This window comes from Phlebotomus argentipes, unplaced genomic scaffold, assembly GCF_947086385.1.
Source record: "Phlebotomus argentipes unplaced genomic scaffold, Phlebotomus argentipes genome assembly scaffold_4, whole genome shotgun sequence".
Classification (NCBI taxonomy): Eukaryota; Metazoa; Arthropoda; class Insecta; order Diptera; family Psychodidae; genus Phlebotomus; species Phlebotomus argentipes.
Genome location: NW_026776174.1, coordinates 3,754,816 through 3,776,045, shown reverse-complemented (window position 1 = coordinate 3,776,045; position 21,230 = coordinate 3,754,816). Strand labels below are relative to the sequence as shown.

Sequence of the window (21,230 nt, the reverse complement as noted above, 5' to 3'; positions counted from 1 at the left end):
TGAATAGTTTCTAACGTCATTATTTATTAATTAATAATTGATACCGTTCTTGCTATTATAACATATTTTCTTTACCTTTTCAGGTGGCCATAGCACATTCTTTGCAATGCTTAACTCATTTGTGCATATTGTCATGTATTTCTACTACATGGTGGCGGCGATGGGTCCAAAATACCAGAAGTACATTTGGTGGAAGAAGTATCTCACCACATTCCAAATGGTAAGAAGACTTTCTCATTATGCCAATGCATGGTGAATTTTACTAAGTGGCATTTCTTCTTGTGTCTGCAGGTCCAATTTGTGGCAATCTTCATCCACCAGTTCCAGTTGCTGTTCAGAGATTGCAACTATCCAAAAGGATTCATGGTGTGGATCGGACTGCACGGTGTCATGTTCTTGTTCCTCTTCTCTGACTTCTACAAAGCCAAGTACAGCAACCGATCGTCGAGGAGGAGGAAGGTGGCGGCCAGTGACTCTGCTGATCATGCCACGACGAATGGCAAAGTGGCGAATGGCAGTGGTGGCAATCAGGGTGCATGTATGGTGAGTTGATTGAGAATGGATCTTGAATTGCGTCAAAATTTTCGGTTGGTTTTGACAATATAATGCTGAATTATTCAGCATGACTGGGAATTTTTGCCAAAAGAGTAATTCTTGAACTTTGCATACCTCTCTTGCTGTTTGGAGAGGTGGAAGTTTGGAGAGTGTGTTATAATGCCTGTGAATGAGAACTTATTGACTGAGGATGATTAATCAGCAGAATTTTTCGGGTCATTTTGCATAAATCAAGTGTTAATGCGCGTCATTCGATGTGTTTGCTGGGATTTTGGATGGGAATTTGTGTTCCTTTGATAAACTTTTTGCGGGATTTCTGTTTACAGCCCGTCTTGAATGACGAGGAAGAAGCATTGCTGGCCAAGAGCACGATGAATGGCCTCCACCATCGCAACGGCTACACCAACGGTGGAGTTACCAATGGACACACGGGCGACCAGAATCACAACGGCCTCGTGAATGGGGATGTGAAGAAGGTGAAATAGCAGAATGGGCTTCTGCAGAAGAAACATCGACTAATTGTACCATGTGGGCAGTCACACTAGCAAAGGAAATGAACATCCAAAAGAGCAAAAATCACACATGTACACACACTGACAAAAGAAAAAAAAAACACACGCTGAATGTTGGAAATTGAGAAGGGACAAGAGTAGGACAAAGGAGCGTATTATTAATCAAAGATCTATTTATTGTTACATTGAAATATAAAATTTAATAATAGTTTCTAACTGATTATGTTTATTCTATAAGCAAAGGTACTTTTTCTTCTTTCCTTCATACACTCAACGAGATTCACTATTTTGCGGTATTCTATTGCAAATTGTTGTAAGATATTTTTTGATACAGGACAGATCTTTTGGAAATGTTTACTGAATTGATATTCTTGCAATTGTTCAATGATATTGTAAATAGTCACTCGCTCTTCCTCACATCTAATGGTATTTCTTATTATTATTTTTGTTAAAGTATTTCTCAATTAGTCATTTTTGTCTCTTATTGCATTAATCTTAGTCATGGGATGGTTTGTGAGAGGTTATTCGCGGTAATTTATTTTCGTTTTAAGCTTCTAAGCTGAAAGCAATTGCAATCATTTTCTAGACTCGACAATTTTTTTTTTTTTTTTGATGAAAACATATTTTGGCATTGGATCCTCGTGAGTGTATTTATACTTCTTAATCTTTCTCTTGCATTTTCAAGGATCTTCCTGTAAAGTTTAGATGGTTAAGTCAAATCTTTTTGCTAAATATAATATTTTTTGTATGATAATTCGAGTAATTCTGGTAATATTCGAAGTATTTTTTTTCGTTAACATTTTCTTTTTCGGATTGGTGACGTGATGTTTTTTTTTTTTGAAAATTCTTTCTCTTTTTTTGTATTCAGTCTCACTCTAAGTTTACGTGGTAAGATGAAAAATAAATAAAAAATTGTTTACTGATTAAGGTTGTATTAAGGGAAATTTGATTAAAATAAAAAAGTCATTACAAATGAAGATGAATTGTATTGGAGGAAAATTGTTGGAAATTTATGAAAAAAAAATCTCAGATTAACTCCCCAAGTTTGTAATCCCTTTTTGTACAGTGAAGATGGAAAATATATAGGTATATAGAGGTGTAATAACAATGAAATCAAACATATATGAGACGGATGAAGTATTTTTAAGAGGAGATGAAGTTGAGGAAAAAAAATTGAAATATACACAAATAAGGAATGTAAAGTGATATTTTTATTTTTTGGGTAATATTTGTATGACAATTTTGTGTCTAACTCTTTCAACAGTGACGATTAAGTGCGAGATAAGAGATATTTTTCGGCTAACAAGTTTGTAAAACTATTGATAAGTGTAAGGAATTGGATTTGAGGGGTCTTTTATCTCTATAGAAATGTAATGAAGGCGACTTTTGGAGTCCTTTTTCAAGGAAGCACAGCACAGAAACTGCTTCCAATGTGTTCGTTCTACTTTTTTTCAGTAAATTATAAGGACATTTCATTCGTGCTTGTACATAACATTTGAGAGAAAAACACATAAAAATCGCACGCTACGGACTTTTCATCTCTTTTATTACCATATATTTATATTTAAATACTTTTGGTCGCAATACGAGAAAAAAATTGTGAGAAAATCGTAAAATAATAAGACAAAAGTGTTCATTGTATGATTAATTATCGCAAAAAAAAAACTGTAAATGGTAATTTTTGAATCTGTTTTCATTTTTATTCATTGTACTTTTAAGAATGAATTATGCTTTGAAGGATATTAAATAAATAATTATTTTGAAAAATCGTCTCTTCAGTAGTTTTCGCTAAGTTAAAGAAGAACATAAATTCTCAATAGTTTTCTGTGTGTATTTTTGAATATCTTCAAGGGCGCAATTTTGCCTACCTTTCGGCAACTCCACACTTTTCCCCACTTTTATTCACCACTATTTCATATAGTCGTCTCGCTCTGGCATTGTCAAGCTTCTATACTTGAAGAAACAGAAATCAGAGAAAAATTGTGAATGAAAAAGTGTTTTATCCACCGAAATTGGCCAAAATTCCGGTAAGTCATCGTCTCATTTACCACTTTATCGCTCAGTTCATCAATAAGATGTGAAATCCGCGATATTGTGGGTGTATTTCGAGAATTTGCGGAAGCCGCCCAGTTTTTCACACGACCATAACCTCAAACCGGGGACATTGAATGGGCAATCCGATGGCTTGAATGCCCGAAGAGTGGAATTCGATTTGGGCACCATGGAGAAATTCCCGGAGATTAATGGACGGGACGGTGAGGAAAAGAGAGCGAAGAATAACTCAATATGGCACGAGGGAGAGCGAGAAGAGTGGAAATTATCAGAAATTTTGTGACCGGTTCATTCATAGTCACTCTTTCACCTTCTCTCGCCCGATCAATGAATAATTAATGAGATTATCTCCCTCTCGAAGTGCTCCAAAATCTCTGGGCGCAGGCTGAAAAAATAGCCACTAACACCCGTTTTTCGCGAAACTGTCTTCAGTCTCCGCGGTTCGCCGTTTGATTGCATAATCTCTTTTGGGGCGGTGCACAGTCATTTACTCTTTTTCTCTGCTTTTGCCTTCTTCACTGCAACAATGGCAAAGCCAGAGGTCCACACAGTTGGTGTGATTCTCGTGTTGAGTGACTCAACCAGGGGCTTTCTTGAATTTCTCTTTATCTCTCGCGTTTATATAATTGAGCAATCATTTGTTTATTATAAATAAAAGCCCAAGAGAGTTGGCATTCTAGATTTCTCACGATTTTAGCTTATCTGCCAGGTTGAAATCAATCTTATCTGGATGAGTAAAGTTAATCCTTTGATCTCATCAAGATCTCATTGACTTGTTGTGTGATAATCACACTAAAGATAAAATTGTTACTGAAAATTAAAAGCGGTTTTCAGTTATAACACTTATTCAACTCTATTTACTTGGGCATCAAAGACCAATTCAATTATTTGCGGCTCACTTATGATTGTTTGTCTCTGTTTTTGTCTAATTCTGTTGGTGAAATTTTCGGACAAATTTCATTTGCTGTGATTCAGCAAAATTAACTTACTGTTAGGAACATTGACGACACTTGAAAGAGACACATTGAACAACGTGCGAAAAGATATTCAACGCCTCTTAATTTTGCACAATAGCTAGAGTGATTAATTTCACTTCTCGCTGAGCTATTTGTCATATCGATTAGGTGTTCGCTTTGAGCTGCTGGGCAATATTTCTGCAACTGTTACGCAACCAATCCTCCCTCGCCCGAAGTGCTTGATGCCAAGGAGCATCTCTCGGACGAACTCAAGAGGGACACCACGACGAGTGTGTCTTCTATTTCGGGGCAGGAAATGGCTCGATTTCTGTGTCAAGGCCCTCGCTTTTCTGTTTTTCTCTCAACCCATTGAGCAATATTAGCGACTATTGGAGCTCGACGTATGTAAAATGCGAAACACTGCAGACATTTCCCATGCAATTCACAATCTGAATGGCCACACAGAGTTGATAAAAATGCTTAAATTTGTCTGCATGCCTTCATGGAAGGATGACTTGTTGGCATTTGGCACGTTTCGACCTGGATTTTCTGGGGTCTTATGAAAATGACAAAGAATGGGGATTTAATTTGCTAAATATCCGCGGATGACCTGTTATTTTGACCCTTCTATTGTTTCAAATAACTCGCGTCATAGTGAAAAATTCATACTGAATGAAAGAAAACGGTTTTCTATCGCCTATCTTATCATTTCATTATTAACTTTCCTTTAAAGTCTTTTCAATATCAAATAAGGTTGATTTTGTGCGCATTAAAACTTTACAATGTTTAGTATTTGGGTGCTGAAGTGGTTAAAATGAATATGCACGGAGGCAAAACTTTTCCAGAGCTGAATAATTTAGCTTGCAAACAAGAAGCATGTTTACAACTTAGCCTCAGCATTGAGTTGGTAAGGATTTTCTCTTCTGCGAAGTATTTTCTCACTGATTTTTATGAAAATCACTTGTTTGTCGATCCTTGCGAAACGTGTTGCAATTTTTTTTTCCATCCTAAAATACAAGCAATCTTGAAGCGCGTTAATTGCAACATAATCACTTGTTAACAGTAAAAGAGAGGAGAGACAGAGTCTTTGGCTGGCGCTGCACGATTTGATAATATAATTGGCAAGTTTGAAGGAGGGACGAGAGAGTGGAGATCAACACCGATTAATGCAGAAATATTTTGGATATATTTCGATAATTTCCCGTGTGTGTGGGAATTTGTCGCTGGTGAAGCCTGAAAATTATGTCGAGATGGAACATGTCTGTGGCATTAGTCAGAGATTATTGCTGAAATCATTTGAGTGGCCTATAGTGAAAGTAGAGATTTTGTCATGAAAATATTTTGGGTATTTGTATATAATGGCGGTGGCTGGTGTTACATATCTTCATCAGTGACCAGAGTCACCAATCGTCAGCTGCCCATTTGTGACCCACTTTAATCCTCGCATTTGGTCTCTCTTTTACACTTTGGCGCTGCGAGGAGGACAGAAAAAATCACCTTAAATCTGCATATTTGATTGCACATTGGATTCAAAATGCAATTCTCATGTCTCGTGGAAGAGAGGCCGCGATGGTGTTGTTGTTGTTGTTGTTGTTAATGTGTGTTGTTTTAAAGAAATGACACTACAATGACTTCTCTCTTGCATTTTTCATTTCAATCATCACATCTCCCATAATATAATTGAGGAGTTCATTAAACTTCCTTGAGAATGTGACTTTTAGAGACTTTTGCCATTTTTCCTTGCGTATTTTTTCATATGTGGATTTTATTGGAAAATCAACATGAGGGCATATAAAAAATTATTTTATTAACCACACAGAAGAGCCTTTATTCAGACATAAATGGTACATTTTTGTTGGATTAAATAGTCAGACGGACAAAAAGATAGCATATTATGGTGGTGTTTAATTGAAAAAGTCAAAAAAGTGAGCGTCAAGGTTGTTTCCTCACGTAAATTCCCACTGAAAATGAATAAGAATGCCCGCAAAATCTGAATACTTTCACTCCTCAATCCCACTACCGCACATCATAGCGTTGTTTTGATGACTGAACACTTTGACCGTCAGCATCTTAAGGTTTAGTGACCTCCTTGATACAATTATGGGGATTTTTCAGACAAATACACACCTCACACATGTAGGTAGTCGAATGATGCAGAAGGAGAGGAGATAATAATTGAGAAGTTTGGCCGTAGAAAATGCGCAATGATTGATGTGAACGAGAAGTGTGCGGACTTTTGGGGGATTTCCTCATTATTATAATGATTATGCCCTTTTGCTTGTAAATGCAGAGTGTGTGCCTTTAATCGAGAGCAAATATGTAGGAAGATGTGAGGATTTAATCGCCAACTCTTTGCTAATAATTTAGTCGTATGTCATTAAACGACCTTGTTCGACATCGCCTTTATTGCTGCATGACTGAATGCCTTGAGATGTGATTTTAGTTTCTTGCAAAATGAAAAAAAATCTCTTGCTAATCAATTAATTATATGTACATTAAATATGTTTTATAACGACAATTTTACAGATAAGAAAACATACACTCGAAGAGTGACTGAAGATCTTCTCAAACACTTTTTTTTGTCTTTCAATGCCATTTGCGATATTGCTTGTGAATTCAAATGATACATTTTCTACTATATAATTTTATAGTGGACAATTTGTGGCCCTAGATAATGGCATTGGCAGAGAAGAGAAAGGTACAAGGGTATGATAATTGGGGGCATTATAGTAAATTAAATCGAATCACAAAGAACACTTAATTAGCGGCACATGTCAGACAGGGAAAAGTCCACGTGAGACCCTTATTGCGTCCCCTGATAGGTCATACAATCGCCCAGGACATCGTACGATAGTGGGGTTGCCAGGTGATAATCCCACACCCCGAATGATGCGATCACGCGATGGTGGAGTTAATTTTTCACAATTGTGCAAAAAGATTAGTAAAATCATGGAGTGTCGCAGGATAGAGTCTATAAAATGAAACAGTGATTCGATATGGCACTTGTTATGCAGGAGGGATAAAGTGCATGGGGTTGAGTGTTTCTATTGTCGCTGAGTGAGTATATTTTTACCCTAATAGCAAATGCTACCCGCGCCTACAGTCATTTTGTATAGAATTTTCAATGTTATTCTTGCAAAAGTGATGGCTTTAAACGGCACTATGATGGCGTAGGCAGAAGCAGTGAAACATGCAGTAGAAGGATGGGTGTTGGGGAATAAAATCGATATGGGAATGCAAAAACTTTGCGTGCAATTACTGTTGTTCTATATAATGCATGTGAGAAACCACTGTTGAACCGCATTTTGAAAGTGGTTAATAACTCTTTTGAGGGTGAATTGGCATAGAAAGACAGACGCCAAATGCACAATATAGAGTTTATTACCCTGCAAATGTGGCTGAAAAAATCAACAATATAATTTCCTTTCGCATGGCGTGATAATTCAAAGGACAAAGCTTTAACAACTCACGTGAAATATGCTTTTTCGTGTGATGAAAAAGTGTAATTTCAATAGGACGATCATTAATCTTAATTTTTGCGCATTATAATTTACTGTGAATATTCTTTTTACAGTTTTTTTCAGATGAAAAGTATTTTGCCGTACTGAGCGAATAATAAATCATTGAATTATTGTGTGAGAAGAATTTTCGGGAATTTTGTGCTCAGTTGCAAAAAATATTCATTCTCTGTCCAGTAGTAATTGTGAAAGGGCAGTGATCTTGAGACATTCGTCATCTTGTGTTCCATACAACTTCCTTATTATTCTTGTTCTCAAAGATATCTGCCCAAGGCATCCCTCATACAGAAGTGGCAGAAGAAAGCACTTTGCCTTATTACGTATTTGACTAAATTCTGCACGTCAGCTTAGTTGAGTTCGATTTTCTTCAAAATATGTATTTAGCTGTGAATGAGCAAGCCTAATACGTAATGATTATTCATATGTTCACATATTAATTTGCGTAATTAGCTAGAAATAGCTTGTTTTCTTTTCAAGTGATGTCACCTGTAAATAGAATCTGTGCAACTACGACGTAGCAGGCTAAGGTCATCAAACCTTCTCCCAAATTACTCAGGATAAAAGGATTGCCTTGCTGATTCATTATTAATTTTTAAGTGTGTCTGAATACCCACTGATTATTCAGCACATTCTTTTCAGTTTAAAAATAGTTGGCCAAAGAAAGAATCTTTTCTTGGAAAAGAACACAAATGTATGGATTTTGCTGGAGTGATAGAAGAGAATTTAAGTACAAGTCATGCTTCAAAGTGATTGTTGGGTGTAAATACCTAAATACAAGAATTACTGTTCGCACATGGGTGATAATGATTTTTGCTAAATTTTCCTAAGTTGTCATTGCGTGTGGAATTTTTTGCCACTAGATACATGGAATCAGTGCTGAAGAATATATTGAAGTGGTACAGCGAGAAGAGAAGTATAATCGTATAAATGCAAATGAAGACAAGTAAACCACACATGAGGATTTTGTGTGCCGTCACATTGAGAACCACCAAATCAATAGGAGAGGATAAAGACAATATTGACATTTCGCATACATCGCGTACTTAACGTTCTGCGCCAAGATAGACTTTGTATATGCGTACTTTTGGGTGATGGAATGGTAAATCAAAGTCCTTTTCTCAATGACGTACACGTGCGATTTTGACTACCTGAACGTGTATAATTGTTGAGTGAATGTGACGAATATCACCTTTTATCGTTATTTTTTTTGTGTCTAGTCACAGCAAGTGTGGATGATGAAAAGATGCCACCAGAAAAGAGGAGGAAGCAAGGGAAAATGTTATACGTAATTCTTTAACAAAAAGATGAAACCAAGAAATCTCAAGTTCATTGGTGTGTGTTTGAGTAGACAATAAGCGCTAATTTCTTAGCATGACTCTAAACTAGCTCTGAAGATGGTTGAAGATGATGTGATGATTGAGTTGATGATTTGTTAAACCCGGTAAATGATATTCTAAGGTTAAATTACACTTGAATTTTGCAAACATCATCATTTGGATTTTCAATAATAATTTATGCAAGATAAATATTTTTTCATTGTCAATACAAACTTTTTTCTTGAATGATTTTCGTCAATTGACTTCGAGAGATGGGCAAGATCAAAGAAGACATTTTTTTATCAATGATATTTCATAGTTGATTGACATTTTTCCACGTTTCACAAGAGTTCTTATAGTCTTTTCTCTGCTTTCCTTTTATGTTCTGAGCATCAATCAGTGGACTTTATACATTGCAAATTATTCACTTCAAATCATTTTTTCAAATAATTAATTCGTGTTTGACGTTCTCATTGCGCACTTGTTGGGAAGAAAAAAACAAATTGAGAAGTTTGCATTTAAGCAGCAATGCTAAAGTCCAGTCACGTCAAATGACGGATTCTTAGCTTCCACAAGACATTGTGTAGACAATTTATATGATGACATTATTATTTTCCAACTAATATTGGGCCCAATAGTGAGGATTTCTGTATATCTACGGATGTGACTATGTATGTGAATGCTTCGATGAGGTGTGGAAAATGTGCGTGTGCAAACATTTCTGGAAAGACATCATCAATGTGTAGACAACAATTTTGTTGAAAGAGACACATCGAAAAATATGCACATTTCAGCATTATAACATTGTGTTTAGTATTTTCCAGAAAGACTAAAAGCGGAAGTTCTTCAAGGTTTTATTTCCTCATCAAAGTCGCATAAAGTGTCTCTCACTCTTCTCTTTTTTTTTCCTTTGACAAATTTACTCAAAGATTGTTATTGTTTCTCCATTAAAGGCGGGACTCGTGCTATTTTGTCTACTCTCCTACTCATATTTTAGCCTCATAAAGCCAAAAAGTGGTGATAAATTGTGCAATAAAAGCAAAATGCGGAATTTGCACCTCCAGATTTCGAATATTTTGCAAATTTTCACCTGAAACTGTAAGAGGAAGTGATTTTGGAGGGGAATTTGGTGGTTCATCTTTGTTTGAAAAGTTTACAGGCTATCCTTGGTACATGTTAGCACAAATTAATATCTCGTTGAATATTTCATAAGGCTTGTTGTACTCTCTTGCTTGGGTCACAAGACGGTGGAGGAATTTTAAAACTTTCTTCCCTCACTGCAATGGTGATATGGAGATTTTTTAATAATTTAATTTTCTTACAACTGGTGGTTCAACTCTCAGAAGGTTGCTGTTTTGAGATTGTGGAAGTTTATGGTTTTCGCAGACAGTGGTGATGAAATAATTAGGTACAAATTTCATCTCAACGTCTTTGTTTCCCTTTTTCTGAAATAATTTTTATTCTACTTATAGTAGCATTCATCTTACTTAGATCAATTCAAATATACACAGTAATCTGCACGATGATTTGAAAATTAATTTCTTAGCATGTATCAATATTTTCCTTACCTACTGTACACTTGTTTTATTATAACATTTCTCGTACTGTAAGTTCGTAAAATATTCACGTCTGAAATTCCTAGAAATGACACAAAAATGCAATGTGAGAAGCAATTCAGAATAACATCAATATTAGAATTTACGGAATACACACAGTGCGAGGAATTGCGAGAAAGAGTCTTAATCAATAATTAAAATTCCATGTCGTCAGTAGAAGGCGGACGCAGAGTAGTCATTTATTCTGAATCTTGTCGTACAAATTACACTCTTTTCTCGAAATCTTATTCCTTCCTATAAATCAATTCCTAATGAATCACGGTTATTAAATCGGATTGTGTGTATGTCGTTTATAATTTGCCCTTTTGTAAAATTCCATCGGAAGAGGCAAATTGATTGGGAATACTTGCGTCTGCAATGAGAGGGAGTTTATCATCAATTGTAATTGCATTTTGTCTCAAAGCATGGCAACGGAAAGTCTTGAATGACAGAATGAATGGGATTTTGTGGGCAGCACAAAATGTTGGAAAATTTGTAGTGTCATGTGTTCAAGTTTGTTCACAGAAGATGAACTCTGGCGGCAAATTAATTCAAATTTGGTGAATAATTGGGGAATTTTGATAGTTAAGAAGGTTAAGAATTTATATGGGAAAAGAAGCTGTTGAATGTGCTAAAGACAAAATCACCTTAAGCGTGAATATTAAGCATTTGGTTTTGTATTAACTATGTTAATATGTAAACATAAGAAATGTACCACAGGTATGTGTCCGTGTGATGTGACAAAAGTGGGGGAATTATGTAAAACCGTTCAGATTTTCATCGTACAGTCAGTCTCAATCGTTACTTTGTGGCGTTCAGTCATATCAAATTAATGTTCTTTGGCATTTTGGATAATTTGAGGGGGAAATTCTCTATGTTCTATTGAGAGTGTCCAATAAGGGTTGTAGTTACAGAAGCAGCAGTGGAGGAAAGAGTTCTCAATTGCCAAGTTTTTCAGCGACATAATTCCTGTAAACTGGGAAAGGAGGAGAGTGAAGGGAATCCTTGACCCGAGAGTGAATTTATAACAAGCGAGGAAGGATTTAAACTTGACTTCTTCTCCGCAGTTTTCTGTGAATTAACAAGTGATTAGAGTTTGTGAGAGATCTTTTGCCTCTGTGTGAGGAATTTGACGAGTTTGAGATACTTTTATTGGACACCACAAGGAGAGAATCTGTAAAGAGACAGAAGGTAAATGTCAGAGAATATTTAGCTCGAGCAATTTCCTTGTTGAGAAATTTGCTCTGGTATTTAACAGTGTGCATAGTTTTGGAGGGCGCTGAAAAAATGCGAGTGAAAAGTAGTTTTCCTTTGAATCAACTCCAGTTTAAGTTCATTGGCAATGAAAGTGTTGTTTTTTTCTGCTTCAAACTCATTAAATGACTGTGTGTGCCAGAAGGCCCCGCGAAGCAAGGTCTCTTGTAGAATTTTCTTGACACTCGTACATCACTTTTTAGCGGAAGTGCTTGAGAAAAACTTGCAATGAGAGGGTTTTTGTCATGGTGTTGATTGTGTCTCCATACACACGTTCAATTTTTCATCTCATTTTCGTTACATATGGATAATATATTACAAAAGTGTTGTTAATTATCAATGCGATTACTTAATATATACGAATAAAATTTAAAATTTGCTCTTTGGTTTTAACAGACAAAAAATTGTGTCATTTTGATCTTTTGCTTAATGTAATTGTTGAATAATCATTCAGCCAAAAAATGTGAAAATGACAAATAATAGAGATATTTTTATAGAAAAAAAATATTTCACAGAATTAGTGAAAAATTGTATATTTTCTTACTCTTCAGTTTCTTTGTTTAAATTTCCATAAATTTTTGGTATTTCCTCATAATTTGCATAAAAAGGATTTAAAATCTCAGACGATGGAAGTAAAAGTAAATGAACGAAATTTTTCTTTCATTTTAAAAGTAACACAGTCCAAAATACATCAAATAATGTATGGGTATATAAACATCTTTCGCAATATGCAAAGAGTGCGTTTTATTGGATTTTTCAAGAGTGTGCGATGGCGTGAATTTTCAATTGGATATATTTCTTTTACGTGGTAACTGAATTGTGACATCAGGCAAAGGCCACAAAAAGCTCTGCACAAAGTCTCAATTTTTTTTTTAATCTAGCCGACAAGAGAGAAAGGATGAGTTGGAAAGAAGGGATTATGATGTGAAATATGAAATTCCGTCGATGCAAATTGGATGGAAATCCAGAGAAGACGATACATGTGAATTTTATGTCCGCGATTTTTGGGGAAATTCCCCATTTGGACTAGTCGTCAACTCCAATGTTCCTCCGCAAAATTCTTTATTATCAATTCCTTGTGAAGTTGTTCAGTGCCAAATTAGTTGATATTCACGAGTGGATTGCTAAAAATCATCAGTTTGACTGTGTCTTTATGGTCTGGTCACGGGTAGAAGAAAGAAGTATCTTTACTTATTGCTGTATAGAATTTTGAATTCAGTGTGTGCACCATACCAGAATATATTCGCTCGACAAACCTGTTTATAAGTGGAAAAAGAATTCAATTCTCCGTGTTGAGTTCCTTCTTGGTAATATTTGTGACAAAAAAAATCGTCTTCCTTATCTTTTACTCTGCATGACGACACTCTTCTCGGTATGTGGCGTATTGTAAATTAGGGAAAAATCGCGACAGTATTATTACGGCAATAGTCATATTCTGACCAGTTTTCTCACATCCTAGAGAGTGCAAAGTCCCATGAGCACACGTGATAATAGTCATGTAGTCATCGTATATCTAATTTTAATAGACATTTTGACCACAGAGCATAAGGAAACATTAATATGGATATTAGTGTGCTGCCTTAGAGCATGCGACCTATGGACATTTTTCTACTGACGTCATGGCAAGTGTTGTCACAATCAGTATGACAATCACGATTACTTACTCGTGGAATTCTATGTGGGGGGACTTTTATTGAATATATCATACACTTTTTTAATTGTGTCTAGAATACGATATATTTTGCATGTCTGAGACTGTCTACAGTTTCTTTTTTCCTGAAACACTGCGACGGGTGAATCTCATCAATTTATTGCGAACATCACTGGGAAAGAAGATTGTTAAATACTGAATTTATAGCGTTTTTATGCATATAAAGTTATACGCTTATGGAATTTTCACTTATATGGAAAATCCATTTCAGCCAGTTGAATTATTATTTGGTGTGCTGTGTCTGATACCATGAGACTGAGATTGACACAAGATTCTTAATCGAGATTCTTCTTATAATGTTCATCGGTTTGTCGGTGTTGGCAGTGGGCTGAAGGAGCAGCGATGAGCAAAAGGACTGATGGCAAAAAAAAGCGTAGGCCAGAAAAAAAAATATCAAATTGACGACTGGTAATCGAGAGTATTTTTCCACTCGAAAGAATATAGTGGATTTGAGGAGGGATTTTGAATAGTTTCTGTAGGATTCACTTTAGTTTATCTTCCTATTTTCTGGTATTTATCTGTCATCTTTGCTGAAAAGGCGACTAGAAACAAAGTATTTTGATCAATTATGTCAAATTGACCTCTGAAGATCAATTGAAAATGTAAATTTTCACTCTAGACCTCTTTCCCTCAATCAAATGTACATGCGATACTTTATTGGAATCTCTTTAGTGGAGTAATTTCATTTAGGCAATGACCATCGCAATGTGTCTGACATCTCACATTGGCACCAATTCATTACACTAATTGTAGGGCTATGATTTTTTTCTCTCATAAATACGCATCATCTTTCACGCCGCGTTGTGAATTGTGTGGAGGAATTGCTTATGTGGAAGGTGATGTTCAATAGAAATTATATGGTGATCATGAACCATTCTCGAAGTGCGATCATCAGTAAAATGGTTATTTCATGTTGCGAAGTGTGTGGTATAGAAATGGAAATCGCGCCTCAACATCGTATCGGTGTCAATGTTAGATTATTCAACATATATATTTTACTGATTTCTGTATATAATATTCATATAAAATATCAACATGCATAGCGTCTTCAGCTGTATACAATTTAATGTATATCGCAGTGTGACGCGAGGAAGATTGTGTCCAATAGTGGACGATTGGCTATGATGGTGGATGTTGACTAGCAGAAAGAGCGCGACAGGTTGACGAAGTGACACACCACATTATAATGATAGAGTGATATGTTGCATAATAATTGATTGAATTATCAGAAAGAAATATACATCGTATTGTGGAGTCCTTGTGCAGATTAATCTCTTTCCTCATAGAATTTCCATGGGGTATTCCTCGGGTGCATAATCGCATCAGAGTCAGAGTGTTGTTGTGTGGGCAAAAAGAGGTGCGCTGTTGGTGCGGTAAAGGAGATCCGATGAATATCACACCGTCGAATCAATTTCACTTTTATTTTCTTTCACTATTCCACATACGATTGGCTCAACTTTGCATATATCTCATTTCGGCCTGTGTACTGTATAGGAGGGCATTTATAAAAAAGAAGAAGTAAAAGAAGTTGCGTTGTGGCGTGTGTTGAAAGACCGCGCAGTGAGTATTTGAACTTCTGAGTGCATAATTGATCGATCATGGTTGATTGGAGGTGGCAAATTCGATGACTGATTGTCGGGCGATCCGCGAGTTTTTGTGCTGAACTCATGAGTTTGAAATATGAATTACTCACATTTGGGGCAATTATTATTTATGTGTTGCTATGAGCGAATAGATCACAACCTTTTGAAATATTGTACATATGGAGAAGATAATTTTTTTTTTCAAATAATAACAGTACTACTCCTTTCTAACTTATACTTCTGTAGAACAAAGTTTCACAAGTTTGGCGTGGAACTTTAGGCACATTGAGAGTGAATAATGAATTTGCGCGTTCATGCTTAAAATGTAGGTGAAAATCACAACATTTCTCTGGTGGATCTTCATGATAGTGTCGCTGTGTGTGCGCCTTTCGCCTTTGCACACTGAAATTATGACTTATGCAACACAATCATAATAAAAAGGTGATGTCCACATTATTATTTCGTCTGTAATATAAATTAGGTGTCACAATAAATAGATATGAATGTGTGCCATTCTTCCTTCTCGTCTTTGCATTTAACAAAATTTTCAAGTCGCAAAACATTTAAATACAATAAATAAAACATTTTGATTTTGAATGATTCCAATTTGCAGTTGAAAAGACTTTTTCTCACACAAGACATGATTGCGAGAGAGATGCAATAGGAAATTTATTGACTATAGCAAACGCCAAAGTCAAGGTTGCTTGGCTATTTGCAAGACTTCCTCTTGCTCTTGTCATGCCACCTATTTAAGCGTAGGTATGCACTTAAATTTCCTCTTCCGTCACCTATTAAATAATGAGCGCTTCGCGTAGTGACAATTGGCATTTTTTCATGGTGTTTGAAGATGACAAAATCCCATTGTATCTCTTTGACTCTGATTGTCTTTTGTCCACACCCTTGAAGTCTCTTTAGGCTCTTGTGTATATTCCTAAAACATACACACACGATGGGAAAGGTATTTCTCTAAGTCATCATTCATCTCGTGCGTAATTTCTTTAAAAGCTTTTGAGAAATGAGTGTTTGTTGTTTTTTTGTCATTTACAAATCGTGTACTAATCAGTCTTGATTACAACTTTCCGACTATTTGTGGGTTTTTTTCCACCACTTGGAAAGACCGCAAATTGCATTATTTCCTATCCTGTTTTCCCATTTGCAATTATCAGCAAGAATGTAATGGAGAATTTACAAACATTTTTCCACAATTCGTTACAAGTATCAATAAACAAACCTCTTTATCGTATGATGTTGAAACTGTAAACGTTCTCAATGTTGCAATAATATTTAAATATTGCATAGATAGGGAAAAAGTTACTTGTTGCGAGGGATGTCCAATGAAATGATGTTTGAATGTCGCGCAACATAAACACACCGTTCTATGCAATTGCATTGCCATGATGTTTCCAATATTTTGTGCGTGTGAGTCTTGATTGTCGGCCAAATTGCAGAATTATTATATGTTCAAGAAATTCTTCCGGTTCAATTACCAGTCTTTCTTATTGTTTAAAATTCATTTTGTAGTTTCTAAACACACCTAATTGCTATTCATAGACACTAAATGCATTACAATTTGCTATCATAACTGCCAAATGGGGATAGGTCTCGGCATGAGAAATTTGCAATTTAATTGGGCTGTAGTTCATAAACAATTGAAGTTAATTTGTAGTGTGACTTTTTGCTAGTGTTACAATGCGAGTAAAATAGTGATATACACACTCATGACTCTTGATGTATTACTGTTGGCTAAAGAGAGTAAAAGTGATGACCCAAATCGCGCGATGACACACCTTTTTTGCGACTTGTCGTGTTTGATGTGAATAAATTTGTTGCTTCTCACAGCAATTTAACTTGAGAGCACATGAGATGTTTTTTTTTCATCTATGTATGATAGAAAGTAAGAATGTGTGATTTTACAGAAGCAACAACACTTCTCGTCGCCTAAAATTTGCTCTCTCAATAGCATTGGCAAGAAAAGAACATGTGATAGCAGGCTAACCATCACTTTTACCAGAGCGTGAAATATTTCCAAAACAGTCTTCTTAGCATATTTATTATATTTTCTGCTGCAACTGTGCTTATTGTACACCCAATTCGATAGCACATAATGTGCAGTATAAAGGAAAACACAACACAGTTTTAATAGAACTCAACCCGTCACCGATTCGATTATGTTTCAGACACACATTGTGTAAGACTACCATTTGCATATTTTATAACGTAATTTTCGCTTGCATTGCTTCGTATATTTTGTTATTAGTTTGTGTTTTGTATATATATTTTTTTTAACTTCTTGGCTCATCCATTGACTTCATAAATAAAATTAAGCAAAAAGTGAGGGAGAGAGAGAGAGAGAAAAGCAAAGCATAGAGAAGAAATATAGGTGTCAGGTCTTAATGAAATTAACGTGTAATTAATTATTGGAACGTGAAAATAATGAAAAACGCATTGAGGGTAAAATTTGGAAGACGCATGGGTTTTTTTGTGAGTTTATTTTGTTGCAAGTGAACTCATTTTAAAAATCTGAGATATGAAGCAAGTTCTACTGAATCATACTTTAAATATTCCTCAACTTTGTATCTGTAATAACAAACTGATTAGCACATTGTTAGGCTACAGTGTTTGGCGGGTGGCGAGTGATTCTGAAAAGAATCACTTTGACCTCTACGGATATGACAAAATTCCACTTTTCGTGCTTTGCATATTTATGCTTGAAAAATTTGCGAATTATTGAATATTCTTCGAGACAACATCCGCATGTAGCTGAAGCATTTCGACACTATTCAATTAAAGGCCTTTCTTGTTGGCGTGTAAATAAGATAAGCTAAAAGAGAAATACTTCAATACCCACAAAACTTTGATTTCAACCTGCGGCCTTGTGTCCACTTTTCATCTATTGATAAGTTTATCATAGAATATTTTTTTCCGTATATCTTAATTTCTAAATCAAACGCGAAGCGCAACGAAATTGTGTTTGGATTTGCGAAATTTTTTTGCTGAAAATTTAAATTTAAATGGGAGTTTAAAGTGCAGCTTAAGATATGGTTTAGAATTTCATAATGTGTTAATTCGATCTGAGACTGTCTGTTGATATGACGGTGTTAAGGCAAAAGAATTCTACCAGTTTTCGATTTTATAATTACGTTCGAGGATGAAGCAAGCACGGTTGATGTTTGGCCGATCTCAAAATTATATTTCATAATATCTTATACGAACACTTCAAGGTTGTTTGGAACATTTGATATTCGTATCTATTCATACAATGGTGGCTCTTCATTTGAACTTTTAAACCGTTTTATGTTGAGCCTATTCGCCGAATATCAAGCGTGTGCCATAGACCAATATTTCCTCTGACTGAAATGTATTCAAACTCAGCGTGAGCGCTAATATTGCATGATGAATTTCACATTATAACATTGGCTCTGAAAGTTATCAATGTGATATTAAAGCGCTGTGAAGAATGATTTGTACTTTGGTTGCATTAACATCTGAATGGGTTGAGGAGATGTTTGGCCACCGCCAGCGTGTGAGGCGAAATTTCCAAAAATCATCACACATCAGAGTGACGAATGATTTATATAAATGAGTCAAGATGATTCCCCATGATTATACATATATTATAAACGAGCATAAATAAAGATGAATAAGTATATTGGATGTCTGCTTAAATTTGAAACTCGATGGGTGAGTTGAGGGAAGGGAGAACAGGAAAGATGGGGAGAATATTGCAAAAGGAGATCTTCAGAGAGCTCCCAAAAATTTGTAATTCAAATATCCAAGTCATTACCAGACTCTTTGTCGCACCTTTATTCGCCAAAGGTGGCACACGGTGATATATTCGAGTTGAACAAGAAATCCCAGTATTCTGAGAAACTCCTGGAAACAGCAGCGCGAGGCAAGATGAGTGTAAATTTCTTATTCAGAAGACAGCTTAGTCGGTCAGTTACCTTCTTTATACATATGACCTATGGCAAAATATTTCGCCTGAAAATATCCCAGTGAGCATTCACAGCATTTAAAATATATATCACGTCCACCTGCCAATTGTCATGTATATCTAGTCTAGGGAAGAGGAATATCACGCGGACGTTGCTGATTGTCGTGTTGTTACGTAAAGAGGAGGATTTCTTGATGTTTCTCTAATTTGAGGAGTATATTTATATTTTAATGTGTGATATTTTCTCATGAATCAATTATTATCTCACTCCTGTTGCACATGTTCGGGGGATTTCTCTATATAAATCATCTACATCAAGTAAAAAGTGAGGAAGAGGAGAAAAATATAAGGCAAAGTGTATTTAATGTATTGGATGAGTGCCCAATTTTCCTCACTTTCATGACGAATTCAATTTGAGAGAGGCTACATAACGACTACGTCTGAATTCTTCTGGACATTTGCCAATTTAAATGCCTTTAAATATTGTGTGTAATACTGCCACTGTATATGCTATTGTTAATTATATTGTATGGAATATTATCATAGCCAAATGACGTAATTGTGAATAAAATATTACGGGCTGAGTGTTGGTGTTAGAGTGAAGAGATGCTGCTAGGATTCCTCATACATGATCGTCCAACTAGTTACATTTTGTCTAAAAATAATTCTTCAGCATTGGTGTACATCGTAAAGAGCAAAAGAATATGTACATACTTGCCAAAAAAAAAATATTTCATCATGATAAAATAGATAAATTGTGAGATATTGCTATAAGAAAATTTATTCAACGCCAAATTCCAAATAATGCACACGCTTCATTTATCTTACGAATAAGGGGAAAAAAGAAATCTCATTTCTGGATACAAATCTTTCTCAAATTACAGCGTGTAAAATTAATCTAGTCATTTGACATGTTCTTGTAAATGAATTGTTGCGCAGTCTTTGATGCTAAAGTAGTCATTACGAAATAGAATGATTTTAAGACGTCAGCCTCTCATTCTGAGAAATTGTTTACTCTTCTCAGAATCTAATGGATTATTAATTATTATTTTCCACTATTACAGATTCAATTGAGCTCAACACGAGTACCTGCGGTTTCATCTGCACCGAGAAGAGTGTGAGCGAGGGAGAGTAGAGGGAAAAGTCCACAGTTCTTCATCTAAGGTCAGCACAACATGTTTGATTATATTGTAATTTTATTATCAAATTTCACCACAATCTTGCACACTATTTTGACGCGCGATATTGTGACCTTTTAATGATATTCACCTATAAAACAGATCGTGAAGATGTTTTCTTGATGTGGGTATTATTTCTTCATGCTTCAGATTGGAAAATGGAAAATGAAAAGGGTTTTGAATGGTCTATAAATTTAACCAATAAATCGACTGAAATTTACGCACTGCTCAGAAATGATTGCGAAATCAACCTCCACGATGTCGTTCATGTTTTGGGATTATGAGGTGTCAATTCTTGTACTTTTTACTCGTCTCATATTTTTCTAATATAGTGCACATAAGATTAATCTGCGGCAAAGTCTTATTTACAATTCATGTATATGGCATTTGTAAGTTTTTTTTTACATCTGCTTATCTACATATTTCGACGGTCATATGAATATTCAGTAATATGCAAAATCTCTTTCTTGTTTTATTAATTGAGCAATAATTCTATACGCACATTTCGGTCAACATTGCAACTTCCATGGGAATATTTGAGTTAAAGAAGCTGAAATTCGGTCACGTTTCGCGGGGGAAATCAAAAGATTTGACCGCTTAAATATTATTGCTTGTTCATTCACGGTAGACAAGGTGAGTGCAAATGTTGCCACTTCATTTGACAATCATAGATGAGTTGCAATTTACCAATTAAACGCGTTAATTTCTTGTGTACTTAATTATTTTGATAAATATTCATTGATGTGCCGAAATATGCATATGGATGACATGCAAAGTGCGAGACGATATTAGCTTTGTGTTTAGTGGTTGGAAAAGTACAATTAAGTGTAATATGTCTGTCGCGTGTTTTTTATGCATTTTGCGTAGGACTGCAAAATATCTCAAGTAGTAATTTTGAAATTGAAGGGTTGAAGGGAAACTATACTGTGCATTTTGGTAGGAGAAATAGAGAGGGTGTAGATCGATAAATTGTGCAGTCGGCGCCCTAAAGTCTGTATCACTTCCCCATTCTTCTAAATTGTTTCTGGATCTTTTGTGTTCGTTTTTCATGAATAACCTAATTTTT

General features: G+C 35.4%; 1 protein-coding gene across 1 annotated transcript in view; it reads left to right on the top strand.

The window, feature by feature from the left end:
* The window catches only part of LOC132257945 (uncharacterized), a 53,882-nt gene that overhangs the window by 16,300 nt on the left and 16,352 nt on the right, over positions 1–21,230 (top strand). Inside the window, exons 6-8 of the mRNA XM_059755014.1 lie at positions 84–220; positions 292–543; positions 882–1,039. Of these exons, the coding sequence (XP_059610997.1) occupies positions 84–220; positions 292–543; positions 882–1,039 (547 nt within the window). The remainder of the gene's footprint in view (positions 1–83; positions 221–291; positions 544–881; positions 1,040–21,230) is intronic.